Source organism: Leuciscus leuciscus (assembly GCF_965113295.1).
Source record: "Leuciscus leuciscus genome assembly, chromosome: 14".
Classification (NCBI taxonomy): Eukaryota; Metazoa; Chordata; class Actinopteri; order Cypriniformes; family Leuciscidae; genus Leuciscus; species Leuciscus leuciscus.
In genome coordinates, this window is record NC_138738.1 from 10,338,593 (window position 1) to 10,358,187 (window position 19,595).

Genomic DNA, 19,595 nt, shown 5'->3' on the forward strand with positions numbered 1-19,595 from the left:
GCATTTGTTTACGTCCTTGATAAAACTAAAACATTACGTCTGAAATTATACATGCAAACATTATAAAGTCTTACTTACAGGTTGTGGCCCAACAACTGCTGCCTCTGGTTTTAAAGTTGGAACTGCTTCATGTTTTAGTAACAGTTTCTTGTTGAATCCGGCATTGAATTCGTGGAGATTCTGGAAGCTGTCTTCCGTAAAATGCGCAGCACAGAGAGCTATTATGATTGAAATTTTCAGGAACATAATCAAACATAAATTTTAGCCATTGTTGACGAACTACAGCGTCCGTATGAAGCCCGAACACAGAAGACCTGGCAGCTGGGTGAAAATAACACACTTTCGACGGCATGGCTACAGCTCTCCACTATAACTCTTCCTCTTCTACAAAGCCGCAGAAATATGGCCATGCCCCCTTTTTTGCATGGGTTAGTTACGTATAAAACCCGGGAAGTTTCTCGTTGTAGTCCCATTCGAGTCGTTTTTGTAGGCATTAAACTTCCTGATTTTTAAAAGACGATATCTCTGCTTACGTTGAACTTTCAGCGCAGCAACTTTGCAGATACTGTTCATGCACCAACAGCAACATTACACACCATTTAAAATGAAAAAAGTGAAATCACAATCAACCACCCCTTTAAGGTTCAGTAAATTCTGACACCCTGATTTTAAGGGTTCAGAAACTGACTTGAATGTCTGACAGAATGTGTCAAAGTCAGATAGTTCTCTCATCCTAGTGGAAAGCAATCGTAAAAGCCTTGACTTATTCTATTACTTATTTGCACTAAGACTTATAGCGTTTAGATGTTGTCTCAGCTAACAATGTTAGTTGCTAATGTTCCCATTGAGTTATGAAAACATTATTTTTCGAAACGTTCAAAACGTCCATTTTTGGTAACGCAAACGTTAACAGAACATTCTATTTTTATCATTTTGCAAATATCATGGGAACATTACTTTTGAATGTTCTCTGAAACGTTCTGACGAATAATCAACAAAAATGTTTTAGAAAACACATTCCATGAACAATATATAAAAAATAATTTTTTGTTAACGTTGTGAGAACATTATAAAAGACCAGATAACTTTCAATAAACATTCTATTAATGTTACTGGAAGAATGTTTTTTTTTTTTCATAACTTTGAGAGAACCTTGCCAGAATGTTAGGCAAGTTCTGAGAACATTCCCTGTTAGCTGGGGTGGTCACGAGAAAAGCCAGTTTCTTCAATATTTTAACTGAACATTTGTAACTGCTATCTTGATAAACAAATGAGTAAAATATTGAGGAAACCTATTATTTTTATTGATGTTATCAGCATCTATTTAGACAATGTCAAAATGATAAGTTGTTGAGATAAGTTTGGAGCGACATGCAAGTGAGTAAATAAAGACAGGATTTTCATTTTTGGGTGAACCCAAACATCTTTCCAGCAACAAAAGTGCTCACATGCTTGCATACTGACTCCAACCTTGTTTTCGTCCACTGTGCTTTGCCATTTGCCCCAGACCTGATTCCTGTTCACAAATATGGGGCATTTCAGCACTTTAACATTATACCGCACCCCAATCCTATAGTTTGACATCAATAGAAGCTCATCTCACTTTCACAATACCTCTCTCTACCTATATAGTGTCAGATATTACTTAAGCTTATCATCCAATAAATAAACTCTGTTGTGAAGAACAGCAGTCTCAAATTATCTTTATGTTTCCGAAGGGATGCGAGTATTAATCCTTAAAAGATGCGGTTCAGGGAATGTATGTCGTAAAAAGATATAGCCAATTTACACCAGCTTTACAAGAATTCCCATAGGGACTCCACTCCCATCCTAGCAGACTAGATTGGCCCTTTCAGCCTCACTTCTCTCACTCCCTCTCTCTCTCTTCCCCCTCCTTTCATTCTTGTCTGGCAAGTTTCCATGGAAACAAAGGGTAGGGAGAAGACCCTAATTAGTAGGTGTGTGTCTCACTGAGATGAACACATATATTGTTGAGATATGGATACACACACACTACAATTCCAAAGAACTGCCGCTCCTGCTGGTCATATCTGAACTGTTGTTTGGCTCTTCATTCTTGATTTCTCATTTGATGTTTATGACACGTCCAGTTGAAAAGAAATAGTGTAATTTACAATGTATTTCCCCCCTGAGGTTATTTATAGACTTTATTTCTCCAACGTGGTGTTTCACTAAGACAAACCAGTTTAAAAAAAAAAGTATATATATATATATATATATATATTGTAAAAAAAGTATAACATTTTATTAAAAAAGGGCTGTTTATGAAAATTTTCTGTACCACATTTCTGAAAATCAGAAAACACAAACTTCAGTTTACTGTCTTAATTTTAAGAGTCCTGGTGTCTCTAATGATTAATGTGTAAATAATAATAATAATAATAATTTAAAAGTAAAATAAAAGTAATAAAAAAAAATGAACCTCTTAAATTCCTTTTCCTAAATTCTTTTAATATGTTCCTCTAAACTAATCCAAACGTATTTGACAGATAGGATCAAAGCTTTAACCCTCTTTTTTTTTTCTCGAAGACTTTTCAGAAAGTTATTTTCAGTATATTTTCTATTAATCATGACAGCAGTATTCATCTGACGATCGAATGATTGAGAAGAGCGTTATATCTGAGCAAATATCGCAGTTGCACATATATAGTACACACTTTTTACATTTTAAACTGCTGATTCAGCATCCTCCACAACTTCTCACTCTCAACTGACCTTCAAACTGGGGAATTGTGCTGTTCAAACTACATTCAGGACAATTTCTCAAAGATGTTGGTTACCTTTGCATAATTCCTTTGGTGAATCAGGTGCCGAAGCAATTCAGAACACACCTGCAGATGATGCTATCAGCAGGTGCAATTCATTCTTAGTGAATTCTCCCATTGAAGTTCCAACCACATACTTCAGTTGTATGTATGTATTTATATTAACCGAACATGAGGGTTAAATCAGTGTAGTTTATTTTTTATTTCCCTCATTGAAATTCCAGTGGTGTACAGTGATTGTAATGTAAAAGTAAATAAGCACCTTATCATGCAGTCTCTCTGCACATACCCTCTTCTCACACACTCTGTGAGTTGAGGCTGCAAACCTCATAATTATATCATTCACAGCATCTGAAAGCTAAACTCAACACCTCTTAGCATGTGTGAAATTAGCATGTATGCTCCCCATTGATATGCCTGTGTATGAGAGAGAAATAAAAAAAAAAGGAGAGGGAGAGAAACAAAAATAGGCCTGTTTGGTCAATTTGCTTACTACAGAGGGAATATTTTACAAAATCATTCTGTTTTGATGTGCATGCTGTAACTGCATTGTTTAAGGTCAAATATATGCAAGCTTATGTACTTATGTGTGTGGTCCTGGTAAAACCCTACATCATGGGGACAAAATGTCCCCAGAAAGATGGCAATATCCAAAAACACTATGTCTTTGTGGGGAGATGTTTTGGTCCCAATGAGGAAAATGTGAAAATGCAGCTTTTTAAAAAAAAGTTTGTACAGTATAAAAGTCTTTATGTCTGTGGAATGTCCCCATAAGACATAAAAACCCAACTTGTGTGTGTGAGTGAGTGGGTGAGTGTGTGAAGCAGCTGTTGTCTTACAAGCTGTCTGATAGTGATCCTCTACATGAGTTCAGACGAGCTAGCTTTACACTACAATGGTCACACTGTCCCCTGAGCACAGAGCCTGACACACACACACACACACACACACACACACACACACACACACACACACACACACACACACACACACACACACACACACACACACACACACACACACACACACACACACACACACACACACACACACACACACACACACACACACACACTTTCTATGTTTTATGGGGACTTTCCATAGACATAACGATTTTTATTCTCTACAGACTCTATATTCCATCCCCTAACCCTTCCCCTTAAACACAACCTCACAGAAAACCTTCTGCATTTTTACATAAAAAACAAAACAAAAAAAACAACAACATAATTTGGTTTCATTTATAAGCTGTTTTCTCCATTGGGACCCAAAAATGTCCCCACAAGGACAAGGATTTCGGATATTGCCATCCTTGTGAAGACATTTTGTCTCCATAATGTACAGTTTTACTAGGACCACACACACACACACACACACACACACACACACACACACACACACACACACACACACACACACACACACACACACACACACACACACACACACACACACACACACACACACACAGTTTTTACCCACACCAAAACACAAGTGAACAAAGCTCAATGGACTAGCCAGGATCCTAAGGGAAAGGGGCCTTAGGGAAGCCATACCTAGTGCTGTAAGCTAACAAATCCAGCCGCCTGATGGAATAACAGACACATTCTGAGAAATTCATTTCTGAGAGTTACAAAGAAAATCAGTGCAGCCAAATGAGGATATTTCAAGTACACAATAAATAACACTGGAGTCACTTATTTGGGGAAATCTGTGCGGCTCACGACTATATATCCTATATATACTAATATCTCCTCAGTTTTAGTCATTTTTTTATTGTTGCTGCTCATGGAATTGTTTAAAATTAGCTGTTCAGATTTGTATGTGTGATCTATTATGTGATATAAATGTCCTGGAGTCTTATTAATGATATAAAGAATTTGAAATAATTCAGTTTAACTATTCAATAAAACAGCAGTATTTATGATTGTTATAATCTTCTAATTCCCCTGCCTTGACCTTGATGTTATGGAAATGTTTTTGATGATAATGATTATTTTTTTTTTTAAACAAATCAACATGACATGATTTGCAGTTACTTAATTGTAAACATTACTCAAATGCCTTTTATTTGTAACTGAATTCAGTAAATGGCAATAAAACAAGACATGTCTTATTAGCTCAATTAAATCTCTAGCTAGAAATAGTGCACACTAGCATGTTAAGTGTAATGTTTTAACCACATGTGATATATGGTGCTGGTGGGAAAGCACAAGCATAAGGAAACTGGCCTCTGCACTGGCATTTTAACAGCAAATATATTTTTACGAAAAGCTAAATATTTTCACCAGCTTCACCCTTCACTTAAATAATAACTCCACCATGATAGAAAAGCTGCATAATGCCAACACAGCAGAACATTACATACAAATAAGTTTATGCTTTTTTCATCTTGCATAAAAACACATGAAGTAACACTTAATTTTTTCAACATTTACTCTCCGTATTCTGTCCTATGCAATGCACGCTGAAAATTAGAAATCCCCTGTCCAGATTCAGCAATGCTGCCTTAACGCAGATGGAAATTATTCATGTGATTCCAACACAAATGGATTATGTAAACCACTTCTTGGATTGTGACAAAATATTCAAGAATTGTGTTACCATAGCTCAATTGAATTAAAGGGATAGTCCACTGAAAATGAGAATTCTGTCATCATTTACGCACCCTCATGTCCATCCAAAACTATATGACTGTCTTTTTTTCTTTGGAACATAAAATAAGAATGTTGGTAACCAAACAGTTTTGGTTCCCATTGACTTCCATTCTATTATTATTATTTTTATAATGTTTTGCAGAAAAAAAGAAAGTCATATGAGTTTGGAATGACATGAGGGTGAGTAAATGATGACATATTTCTCATTTTTGGGTGGACAATTTCTTTAGGAAGAAAAACATGACAGATGAAAAAGTGCATAGGACAAATTCGATTTTTATTGTGGGATGTACATGCCCCTACACTTATTCTTCACCCTAAGAAAACTGTTCTCGTTAAAAACAACCCCAAGGGCAATGGTAAATCACAGCAGTTGTTGTGTATTACAGTGCAGAATCTAATGCTCTCTCTCTCTCTCTCTCTCTCTCTCTCTCTCTCTCTCTCTCTCTCTCTCTCTCTCTGTTTGATCCACAGATTCTGATCAAGCAGGAGATGGCGATGATGCTTGAGTTTGCCAACGATTGCTTACATGCACATTAAAGTGTCTGAAGTCTTCCCTTAGCACAGCTTGAGCACCATCCCTTTCCAACACATAAGAGGACCAAAGAAACAGGGATTGACCTGCAAAACGCCCAGATCTTTTCGCACCATGGCTCAGAGGTCCACTCATTTCGGAGGTCACGGTCCCTCCTGGCCGCTTCATCTCACTCTACTGCTGCTTCTATTGGCCAGGACACCCCAGGCTTTGGCTATCCCAGGTTACAACACTGACATCACCAAGAAGGAGATCATAATCGAGGGGGATCTGGTGATTGGAGGCCTGTTTCCTGTTCATCAAAAGGGGGAGGGGGCTCAGGACTGTGGCCGTATCAATGCACAGAGAGGGATTCAGAGACTGGAGGCAATGCTGCTAGCCCTGGACGAGATCAATAAAGATGATCAGATTTTGCCCGGGGTAACGTTAGGTGCCCACATTTTAGACACTTGCTCTAAGGACACGTACGCACTGGAGCAGTCGCTTGAATTTGTGCGCGCTTCGCTAACGAAAGTGGACGATAGTGAGTACACATGCCCGGATGGATCCTACGCCATCCATGATGATGTTCCGCTCGCAATCTCTGGAGTGATTGGAGGCTCCTACAGTGATGTATCCATACAGGTACTGATCCCCGTCACCTATTTTAAAAATGTTTGTTCATCTGTTTGTGTTTCCTTCCAGAAATATTTCTTGATAATCAGATTATGTCATAAATATGCATGAGGATTCATTTGCATGTATATTGTGTTTATCACACTGTGGCTGTCATTCAGCCATATGCACAAGCCCGCAGTATAGTTCAGTTAACCCTGTAGAGTCGACTGTAGCATATTTGAAATAAATCATACTCGAATATCAACACGATCAAAACTTTGCTTAAGATACTTTTTTGGAAAGTAAAAGGCCGTTTAGTATAATTCTAAAAAAGTCCACCTTTAGGTTGTGGTATATGTCTTTTTGCTGTAAAATCTTTACTGATTTTTATGAAATTAACATAAGAATTAATGTAATATTGTTAGTTATATTTCAAGATGAATACAGGACTGAACTTCACTGAAACAACTTAAGTTTACTTTATTGTCCATATATTATGTTAAAATGTGAAGCATCAAATAGGATTACAGGCTTTTGAGGAACGTTTATAATAATGATACTCAAAAAACTGTTTACGTTGTTATTCATTATGCCAATCTTTACAGGGTTAAGCAAAAATATATTATTGGGTAACTCAGATTTTAAGTCTGCAAGTTTTAGCAATGGCACTGAAAATATTTCCAAAAAAAAAGAACTATCGCGTATATCTCTGAGCAACACACTGTGGTGTTTAATTCCTATGACTTGTTCAGTGTTTTGAACAAATAATTTCTAAACGAATCAGGATTTTTGAACAGATTAGTTGATTCAATGACTCATTCAAAGAGACAGTCAGTTGTATTGTTGCCAGATTAATCAGCATTATGGAGCGAATTGTCTGAATTAATCATCCAATGATTTACACATAAAGACAAGGGCTGGATCCGAAATGGCATACTTCCCTAGGCGACAAAAACAGTATGTGACAAAAAAGTCGCAGTTCACAGTACTCATAAAAGAGCAGGCAAAAAGTACCTGGATGACCAATTACTTCTGCCAAGATTCTGAAGTGTGCATATGAATGGCAGTGATACGACACAATTGACGCTGGTAGGTCACATGATAATGGCATACTGTAATGGTGAATGTAGTAAGTCCAGATTACACTTATACTACACATTTATACTATATAGAACATACTTTTGTAGATTCCACAAAGTAAGTACCTATTCAAAATATGTGATTTCAGATAAAACCAGTCACTTGTTTCCTTCCTGAATGAATCAGTGTTTTGAAGGAATCAGTTAAATGAAAGATTCACTGACTCGCTCATATAGACAGTACCTTGCTGCCACCTACTGACATAACAATGTAACTTGCGGAAAGAGTCACTGAAAAATCCCTAGCTCTAATGAACAGACTGACAGTATTTATCTATATCTTTTTTTCATTGTGAACACAATATTTAACAATCTCACGTCTGTGGTTCATACTGCTGCATTTAGCAAGACAAATTAGCAGTCTCTTAATGAGGAAAAAATAGTGGTGGTGTCTGGCTACCTGTCATCCATATGCTCAACCCATCCGATTTGCCACCAACCATGTGGCGTTTCCTGACACTCCCTGGGATGTCACTAGCAGACGTGCTGCAGATGTTAGCTTTAAGGAATCAAGACAGTGACAGCTTGATTACACTCTCCACAAATCTGCTGTCTGAAGATTTAAATATATTAAAACGAGAGTTAGAAAGATAATTAGAACAAAATGTCTAATATGCATACAAATTGATTGACTTAATCAACATTCCTGCTTTATGAAAGTTCTTGCACTGATGAAGGTTCAGCTACACTCTATTGAGAATGAATCAGACTAGAAAGGCAGTTGTGCTATTAGAAATTTACGGAATAAAAAACTGAATACTGCGCTATTGGAAATCAGGCTCTTTACATGCTCTCAAAATATGTCTTACACATTCATATCCATCAAACTTTCTGCCAGAATGCTCTCATCTTACCCTCAGGGATATTGTATCTTTTGAATTTCATTTTATTTCTATTTTCATTTTGTCCTTTCAGTGTGGTTACATTTTTGTTAGTTTCACAATTGCATGTTATAAAATTTGAAACCATTAAGAACGATAACTATAAAGATAATGATGATAACTATATTAGCATCCACACCAGCAGACGATATCTTTCTGCTTATTCTAAGCGCGTGCTTGTCAATGTTTTTATAGATCATCAGCTGGATAAAATCATTCTGAAAGTAATTTCAATGATATTGTTTCTCTGTTACTTTTTCTTAGTAATTGTACTAATAATTTTAAGTAAAAAAAAAAAAATTGGTGGGAAAAAACGCATAGAGTTACACTTAAGGACGTAGCAGAATATCATATTGGGGTGACCTCTTTTGACCCAGAACTACCCATAACACCCTTGTATTGTGGAGGTGACTTTTGCAGGGGCAAGAACAAGTCACATTTTCTTCTAAAAATGAATCTTGCTTTATTATTGTAACATTCTTAAAAAAATAGCTTTTGGTGTGACAGGTAATGAGGTGCTTATTAAGATCTATCTGCTGCAAATACCAATAGTACATTTGACAATTTAAGCCTTACTGAATTGAAATAACAAGTTAATTATTTATCCCCCCAACAGAAGAATGTTGGCTGATGAATGGAGGCTTTAAGTAACACATTAAAATCAGTGGCAGTCAGATACGTGCTGCGGTTGGCGTATATGAGTCACTCTGTGAGGTGGAAACAGAGACAGAGAAATGTGTTCATTCTTAAGGTTTCACGAGCATAATTACTGCAGTGCCCGCACAGGGACATGGAATGCATTAATAATGCAGAAAAAACAGACAGGGAGGAAGAGAGAGTTGAGTGTATGAAATTTTATTTGATCACTGTACAGAAATCCCCATCTTCTCCCTCTCGTTTCTTCTCGAACTGTTGTTTCCTCTTTTTATTTATATTTATTTTTCTTATCTTCCTGTTTTTTGCATGTCAGGAATCTGTTGTGTGTCTCACGCATATGTACACAGACACACACATGCACAGTTTCTTTCCACTGCTGTAAAGGGACACTTTGGGCAGTGGTGGGAGATGTTTTCTGGAGGGCTAGTGTGAGCGAGACTCATCTAGCATCTCTCTTCTGAAGCATGTCGCTGGGGAATCCCTGTTCCTCTGCCATTTTCCACCACTTAGAACCATCATTGCCTTTAAAGAAATATTTCCCCCCAAAATTAAAATTCTGTCATTTTCTTTATGCTGTGGGACACAGAATTTCTGAGCTGAAAAACAAAGCATATTGCATGAAATACATTTATTTAATTCTAAGTATACAACAAATACATTTACATATGTGACCCCGGACCACAAAACCAGTCACATGGGTATTTTTTATGATTACATCATAATATGATTATATGATTATTCATATAATCATATGTATGATTATAATAAACAAGTTTTCCATTGATGTATGGTTTGTTAGGATAGAACGATATTTGGCCGAGATACAACTATTACTAGAAAATCTGGAATCTGAGGGTGAAAAAAAAAAATCAAAACATTGAGAAAATCACCTTTAAAGTTCTACATTTATGTTCGCGATTGTGCTGCATTTTGGCATAAAAGAAAAATCTATAATTTTGACCCATACAATGTTTTGTTGGCTATTGCCACATATACCAGTACGACTTATGACTGGTTTTGTGATCCAGGGTCACAACAGTCATTTTTGTACTTAATAAAAATATCCTGCACCTGTACTTTTGGCATACTAAATCGGCATACTTAAAGTCTGCTAAATTAGAACAACTAATTGTATACATACTGCACTTTAGTTATCCGAAAGTAGTCCTGAGGTTCAACTAAGGAAATACTAATAAGAATATTTGATTGTGCTAAAATGGAACTATTGCAAGAATATTTTAGGTACACTTTAATTATCTTGCATTCAAAGACTGACATTATACAGAGATCTTACTACTAATAGTGAAATAAAGAAGTACTTCAAATAAAGTTTAATTATATCAGTAAGTCTCAAGCGATATGTCAGTAAATATGTTAATGGATTTTGTACTATATGAAATAAATGTATTTCAAATGCATTTTGGTGTAGATTTTTTTCACTTGGCCATATACCGTATTTGATGTGCTTTAGTCCATTGGTTTTCATGCCATACAATATAATTTTGTGAGGAAAATATGCACATTTTCAAACTCAGCAACAAGTACACTACCATTCAAAGTTTCGGAGTAATATTTTCTTTTTCTTTTAAATAAATGAATATATTTATTCAGCAAGGGTGCCTTAAATTGATCAAAAGTGATAGTAAAGACATTTATAATGTTACAAAAGATTTATTTCAAATAAATGCTGTTCTTTTGAACTTATTATTCATCAAAGAATCCTGAATAAAGACCATGGTTTAAAAAAAAAAAAAAAAAAAAAATGTCAACATTCATAATAATAAGAAATGTTTCTTGAGCAGCAAATCACCTTATCGGAATGATTTCTTAAGGATCATGTGACACTGAAGACTGGAGTAATGTTGCTGAAGCTTTTGCAATAAATTACATTTTAAAATATTAGAAATATTTAAAATATTTCTTAATATTACTGTTTTACTGTATTTTTGATTAAATAAATGCAGCCTTGGAGAGCAAAAGAAGTCTTACCAACCCCAAACTATTTAGTTAATATATATTTTATAATATATATTATGTTTAATAAATGACAGATTGAGAGGATGGAAGAACACTTCTTTCAGAATGCTGTGTTGAATTTCTTTGAATTGAATTCTTCTTCTTGACATTTCAAATTTCCTGTGCATTCCAATTCAATTAAAACTCTGTCAAATTAATTGAAAGGGAGTCAATTCTGTGCGACGCTAGTTAACTATTTTCCTTCTTTTTATTCAGTATTACCCTCATTCTGCTCATTTGCGAGTTTTTGCCTTTAGACTTTGGGTTACGATGGGAGGGAATAAATATACATTATACTGTACATTCCCAAAATGCTCTTGAGTGCTTTCTCATGTCACACCATGAGCTGATAACTTTGCATCTGTTCCTGCATTTTTAAGCTGTAATTTATGGCTGTGAAATGAGAGCAGGCTTGTTAAGGTGAGACTTGCTTGACAGCAGTGTGAACTCACTGGTAGCAGCGTGGAGTCGACTGAAACAGACGGGGGGTTGCTTACAGCTTTTAGAGGTTCTCATGTTAAGACTTCACTCTTCTTTATTGGCGTTCTCTCCTGTGGAGCGATAAGAATGGCGGACTTTGACAGCACAGATGCAAAGCTAAAGAAGCTTTTAGGGCATGAGAGCGAGCAAGAGAGAGAGAGAGTCTGATGAACGAGATGTAATTTTGGTTGAGGTCGGTATTTGGGGCCTTTCTCATAAAAAGTGCATGTCCTTGCCTGGCAGCTATTTATGGAGTTGCTGTTCTAAAGTGTCTGCTCCAAAGCACAGCCCCAACACCTTAAATCTGAAACATATATAATTCGCTTGACAGTACATCAAAGCTGAAGGGATGTCGACTGGTTTACAACGTAATATGTGGTTCCACAGATATCGCTCTTGAAATTTACATTCCTACAGAGAAAGCAGAAGATGGCATGTAACTGAGACGTCTGCTGCTAAAAATATGCAGTAACTCCTGTTAATTACGGTCCATGAACATGCACTCAATTCATTAATGTGAATATTATGATGAGATGAGACTCTCCCATGCCTCACTTATCCAAATTTCCTTCATGTCTTGTTCCACCTCATGTTCTTCCTACTTGCGAAAGAAAGAAGTCGTCTTTTAGTGGTAGTCGAATCATAAGTCGTGGCTTTGTTTGTTGAGCTTTCTCTTGTTGAACTTGCTCAGATATCTTTTGTATCTTTCATCAAACTTTGCACTGAATTATTAATTGTTTGCATGAAATATTCTTGGCACTCATTTTAACATAGACCATTTTTCTTCACCCAATGCTTTTCCGCCAGTTTCAGATAACTGATATAAACTTTAACAGAATTAGCCCAACTACCAAAAACATGTTTTTAGAATATTTTGCTAACATTCCATTGAGTTATTTTGGAATGTTCTCTGAATGTTCAAAGCATCCAGTTTTTTAAAAATGTTTTAATGGTGTCATGATTTGGTCTTGTTTTGGTCATGTTTCATGTCATTGTCATGTGATTCCCTGTTTGTCATGTGATCCTGCCATGTGTCTTGTCATTGGTTAATTGTCTGTTCATCGTTCACAGGTGTCCCTTGTCTTGTCATTAGTCTGTGTATTTAAACCCTAATGTTTGCCGTGTGTCTTTGTCAAGTATTGTTTCCTGTAGTCTACTGTGTCCATGTCCATGTCCATGTCCATGTCCACGTCCACATGTCAAGTCAAGTCAAGTCAAGTTTATTTGTATAGCGCTTTTCACAATACAGATTGTATCAAAGCAGCTTCACAGTATTAAATTAAAATAATACAACAAAGTTTTTTTCAAGAGGAATTTATTGATTGATAAAATTAAATTAAATATCCCCAAAATATCCCCAACTGAGCAAGCCAAAGGCAACAGTGGCAAGGAACCGAAAAACTCCATCAAGTGACCTAATGGTGTCCTAAAACTCCATCAGGTGACCTAATGGAGAAAAAAAAAACCTTGGGAGAACCCAGGCTCAGTCGGGGGCCAGTTCTCCTCTGGCATTTATGAGCTAGAGGCCGGATTGTAGTTTGAACTGTAGGATTATAAGAATGCCTGGCTGAAGAGATGCGACTTTAATCTAGTTTTAAACTGGGAGAGCGAGTCTGAGCAACGAACAGTATCAGGAAGACTATTCCAGAGTTTTGGAGCCAAATGTGAAAATGCTCTCCCTCCTTTGGTGGTTCTGGATATCCTAGGTATGACCAAAAGCCTTGAATTTAGTGATCTTAAAGAGCGCGATGGATTATAGGGTGATAGAAGATCCGTTAAATAGACTGGAGCTAAGCCGTTTAGGGCTTTATAAGTCAGTAGCAATACCTTGTAATTAATACGGAACTTTATAGGTAACCAATGCAGTGATGATAAAATCGGTGTTATATGATCATATTTTCTTGATCTCGTAAGAACTCTAGCGGCGGCATTTTGGACTAACTGTAGCTTGTTTATTGAGGATGCAGGACAACCAGCTAATAAAGCATTACAGTAATCCAGTCTCGAGGTCATGAATGCATGAACTAACTTTTCTGCATGTCCATGTCCACGTCCATGTCCATGTCCATGTTTTGAGTTTTTCATGGCACGCCATGTTTTTGCTTCATATTTAATCTTGTTTGTAATAAACTGCACTAGGGTTCTCTAATACTTGCCTTCAGTGGATCCTTACATTGCAAATGGTTATGCAAACGTTAAGGGAAGATTTGATCATTTTGCAAACTTTGGGAATGTTACTTTGGAATACTCTCTGAATGTTCTGAAGCAATGAGTAAGATTTTAAAAAAACAACATTAGGGGACTTTTCATCTGGCAGATTAAATAACAGGCAGAAACATCTTTTAGAATATCATACATAGAGACTTGGTCTCAACTGATTTTGGCCCACTATACCTACCAACCACCCAGAAACCCCTAGAAACCACCTAGCAAGGCCAGAGCAACAAAAAAACACTTTTTGTGAACACCAACTGCATAGCAAACCAGCCACATAGAGTAGTTTTCCTGAATCTCTTTGTGTTGATCTCAAGGCTGTGAAAGCATTTCTCTGATAGCAGCGGTGAGAAAAGTCTCTTGTTTGAATCCTTAATGAATGTTCTGGCTTTAGCCCTGCTGGTAGGACAAAACACCTCTGGTGATGTATACAGCTGACCTCACCACCTTACTGTGATTTAGCTACTTTTTTTCTACCAGGGATTGATACCGCCGGACAGAAGGCTTAACTTGAAAAACTCCCACCTTAACTTGGAAAACTCCCAAATTAACAACAATTGTCAATGTTCCTGCAAAGCTCTGAATGATAGTCTTATAGAAGTTGACTTCCTCTCTGAGAAAATGCTCAGAGCTCCATGTTAATTGTTGATTGCCTGCGTTCTGTAATCGTACTGAGGAACATTTAGCCTCAGGAATAGCTAGTGATTAATTCATACTGGTAACTACAGCTCTATTCAGCTCGTCGAGTTCTTAGCTTTCTGTGACTAATAATGAAGCAGTATCCTGCACTAATGCTTACAGACTGACAACAGATAAATCAGCAAAGCAGTTCAGCAGCAATGAAATCTCTGAAATATAAAAGTCTAATGTAGTTTTTTTTTTAAACCAACAGTATTAAGAAAAAAAATGGCTTGGGTAATTGAGCATTTCACAAGTATAGATAGGCAAAGAAAGATGAAAGTCAATTGACTGTGTTCACCATTCTTAGCGACAATTAGATTTACAGTAAGGGCCCTCTCTGTACCATTGCCTCTGTCTGCATGACAGATATTGTTTATTGACACCATAATGAGCAGCAGTTTATCTCTTTAAATGCTTCTACGCATCTGTCTGGGAAATTGTATGCATTAATCTGTGATTTAGTTTTTTAAAAGACCCTATATAAAATGGTTGAATGAACAACTTTTTTTAAGTATATTTTTACACCATTATGTTTTCTTCTTGTAGTAAACATAATTATGTTTTTTGTGTATGTGAATGCTTAAAAAAAAAGAAAAATATACACTCCTGTTGAAAAGTTTGAGATCTATGGAAGCTTGTTTGTGCCACTGAATAAAAAAATGGTAAGGTAATGGTGAGGTAATTGTGACTTTTTAATTTCCTCAAAATCGCATAGTTCAGACTTTATAACTTTCAATTGTGAGTTTATATCACACAATTCTGAGAAAAAAGTCAGAATTGCGGGATATAAACTTTTTTTTTTTACTACAAATTGCATGTTAATATTTCACAATTCTGATTTTGTTCACACAATTCTGAGTTTAGATAAAGACTGAAATTGTTCTTTTGAAGTTTCAATTAATCAAAGAATCCAGAAAAAAAAGATCACCTTTGCACACAAAAAAAACTGCACAACTGTTTTTAACATTTTAATAATGTGAAATGTTTCTTGAGCAGCAAATCAGCATATCAGAATGATTTCTGAATAATAACGAGACACTGAGGAGTAATGATGCTGAAAATTCAGCTTTGGCAAAATATTTTTGCATGTACACTACACTTGATGTGCAGCTCACTGTGAACCACAGATCAGAATGAGATTTTAACCGCTTGTTCGTCTCACAAGCTGCATTAAATCAGTTCATATTTAGACTATTATAATCAATAATCTGTAGCTCATGTACTCAAGGATTGTTGAGATGTTGAGATTATGAGATTGAGCGCTAGGATGGTGGCTAGTGACTTTGATGCCACCTAAAGGGCACATGAAAGTAAAGACCCCTGTTAGAAAGAAAGCAAGCGTGCAGCAAGAGAGTCTTCTGTCAGGCTGGGGTGAAGGATCAGAGTTAGATTAGAGCGATCCTCTCCTCTCTAACCGGGTCACACTTCCACCTGACCAAACATATTCACAGCTGTTGCCTGGCAACGGAACTCTTCAAAATCCCGAATGTGGAATCCACCTCCTCTGATGTAGAGGCAAACAAAGCTGCACAAAAGATGTCACTGCAGCGTTAGTTCATCATTCATATCATCCTCCGTGTCACTAATATTCGCGTTGTTAGAGCCGACGCTGTCATTCTTCATTATCATTATCACTGATGTCAGCAGCATTATCAAAAATATAATTTTTTGTCATCATTATCACCATATTTATCATAATCCTCCTCATATTGTATTCCTCACACGCAGCTCTGCATGTATAAATTGTTTTAGTTTTCAACGTGTTTTTATTTATTGAGCATGAATGCAGTTTTGGGTTTGAATGTGCGTGTCTTTGTGATGTGTAGTGGGAATGTGTTTTCATGGTAAAGTAGGATGAGACAATCTCTAGGGACAAACTGATGGGTTTTTCATGTTGAAAAAGTCATGACATCTTTATAAAAGCAGAAGAATCATGCCCATTCAAATTGAGGGGGCACATTTGAAGTGATTTTAAATACAACTCTTAAAAGTAGGGTAGGCAATTTTCTGAGAGGCTAGCAATAGCAAGCTAGCTTTGAAAGCATAAGATCCCACCCTCCCTTCAGAGCATCTCCAAAGCCACGCCTCCTTTTAAACACATACAGCAGGGAGCAAACAAAAGCATCACGAGAGACTAGTTTAACTACCTCATGTAATAAAGCATTTGATAATGAACATAAACAGCTTAAAGAGCACTGACCTGTACCACCTGACTGCTACAGATTCCTTTCGGCGTTGATAGTGTTGCAATTGAAAGCCGTGAATTCGAGTCACGAACCGCTCCAAAAAATAACATCACAGGTTTCCATCTCTTCCAAATTATGGTTTGTGAATGCAGCATGAGCTCGTTGTTTTGGTTCAGGAGGAATTGTAAAAGGTGCTTGGTGACTGCAATCTATCTAACACAGTGTTCTAACTACACGCGACACGACGCCGCGACGCGCAATAAAAGGTATATTTTCCATGTTAATCAGAGTTTTTATCCTAACCAGCGACGATTCTATTTTAGAAACGGTTTCTATTTTCTGCGACGTCGCGCTGGAACAACAAACACAAAGTGTGGCAATGATAATCTCAAGTACTGTTTATGTGCTTTATTTAATGTTAAAAGCGTGTAATGTGACTTTGAATATCATTTATTGCTCCCAGCTTTGTAGCTGTAAAAGCAACAATGGATTCACCTCAGATCTTGAAATTAAACAAATGGAAACAAGAACGTTAAAACTGTGAACAAACAAGTGTATTCTTTGACAAAGATTGTTTTAGTAACTCAGTAGCCTATGCATTTTTAAAGTTTAAATGGTGTAATATCTGTGAATTTGGTTATGTAGCCTACCTAGGCTACCCATTTTCTTGCGATTGCCGTCAAGATAACTCTCTGGTGCTGTGCACTCGCCGCGAGAGCCCGCCCACACGCTGTTCTGATTGGCTGTGGGTTTTGATTGATTTTGACCAAGCGGCAACATTCTGATCTGAAAAATGAAGCCTACCCGGAAGTGCGAAAAACTGCAATACATCGAAAATCCGCTAGGGCGAGGTCCCAAAAGGGAGCAAATGTCCATAGCCCCCATGTTAAAATGTCAATTTTCACAGCATAAATTCATGTTTTTACAGGTTGGTCCCATGGACTTTTATTGTATTTTTCGATAGGTTCCGAGTGCCTGACAACCATGAGGGCTGTGAATTTTTTTCTAACTCGTTAGTTTAGATCGTATTTAGATATAAAATGTATGACAATAAGGGCGTGGTTAACTTTGATTGACAGCTTGATTGACAGCTGACAAGGCAGCGCCACGGAGAATGACAACATAAGAAGCGCCATTTTTTAATACAGTTGACATATAATACTACTATTTCTGTATCATGAAATGTAGTTTTAAGAGGTTTAAACCTGAGATATAATTTGTCTTGTGTATATCTAACGGGCGATTTTTGGTCTTGTAAATCTATAATTTGTTCCCTGGCCAATCGGTTTGGCTGAGGAGAAGTTTCATAAGTTTATAAGCTATTTAACTTTACCATTGTATGGTTAGACGAGATCGAGTCCTATTCGAGTCATTTTAGATATATTAACTTGAAGAGGAAAAAAATTCAATTCAATTCAAATTGATTTGTATAGCATTTTTCACAATAAATAGAAATTCAGGTTGATTGGGACACTTTTTCCAAATCATCTCAATGGCAAAAAGTGTCCCAATGACCCTGAATTCACCCTGTAGTTCCAAAGCAATTTGACCGGTAACTTTACAGCCCTAAGAATTATTATTATTATAAAAAAAAAAAATTGTCAGCAGACAACCCAGAGTTATCTTCATTTCTGAATTTGTATCTGTCCCGATCTGTCTCAGCTGTCTCTGAGCCGTAAGAGTTTCTGCAAAAGTGTGTTTAAATGTTTTCCCTCTACTCTGTTTATACATATTTCATAGTAACACTTTCTGTACTTGGGAACAAATTGTCAGAGTCAGTGCTGTGCCGTTCACTAGCTTTATAGAGAGGAATGTGTGAAAGTACAAGCTACTTTCAAGCTACACAAGCTAACACAGCTACACTGTGTGTGACATTACATGAGTTAAAAGAGCATCAGTGAGTGAGAAGTGAGTTGGAGAATATGGATAGTCTATGCAAAAATGAATAGATGGACAGTCGGATCAATTCATTCTTAAGCTGTAAACAGATGGCTCCATATGAATGGAAAAAATGTCCGTAATACACATTCAATTTCTCTTCTTGCTCTACTTCTCGTTTTTGAAACCCTTCCAGATATAATGCAGGGTGTGTGTCTCTCTCTGCTCAGATGCTTCTGTTTCTTGCATTATAAAGGAATCCCAAAACATGGATTTCAGTAGAGACTGTGAGTCATTGGACCAAGGAAATAGTGCAATGTTATCTCCAGCTCAGCTTGGATCTAGTGTGAGCAGGAGCTCCCAGAGCCTTGCAAACAAGGTTAATGCTTGCCATACAGTAGCTACAACGTAATCTCTCCCCCCTTTTATCTCTCTTTCAGTCACTCTTTTCTATTTTTTGCCACTGGATCGTTCCTCTTCTAAAATGTCAATATGAAGGCAGTGCAGAGGGCATATTGATAGAGTGGCTGACAGCAGGCCAGTGTTAAGCAGCTGTGTAAATGAATAAGACATGAGCGCTTTGTCAGACCGAAACATGTCTTTATGGGAAAGATTTTATTTGCTCATCAGTAAATGCAAGATGTATATCCTGATGATTCCTGTATAATGTTCTCAAGTGAGTGAGACAAACTGATTAATGAAGGTAAAGACAAAAACCTATATGCAAAATATTAACCAACTACAACAAATATATTCCAAAGAAAACATGTTTGAACATGTTCAAAAAAGTTTTGTTTGATAGATTTCCAGATATATATTTGGCAAAACATTTAAAAAGAATTACATTTATTTATTTATTTATTTATTTCATTTAGCCTAAATTTCAGG

General features: G+C 36.7%; 1 protein-coding gene across 1 annotated transcript in view; it reads left to right on the top strand.

Annotated features, from left to right (window-relative positions):
* grm2a (glutamate receptor, metabotropic 2a) overlaps positions 1-19,595 on the top strand; it is a 51,675-nt gene that overhangs the window by 11,832 nt on the left and 20,248 nt on the right. The window contains exon 2 of the mRNA XM_082137353.1: positions 5,918-6,602. Coding sequence (XP_081993479.1) covers positions 6,093-6,602 — 510 coding nt within the window. The 5' untranslated portion in view covers positions 5,918-6,092. The remainder of the gene's footprint in view (positions 1-5,917; positions 6,603-19,595) is intronic.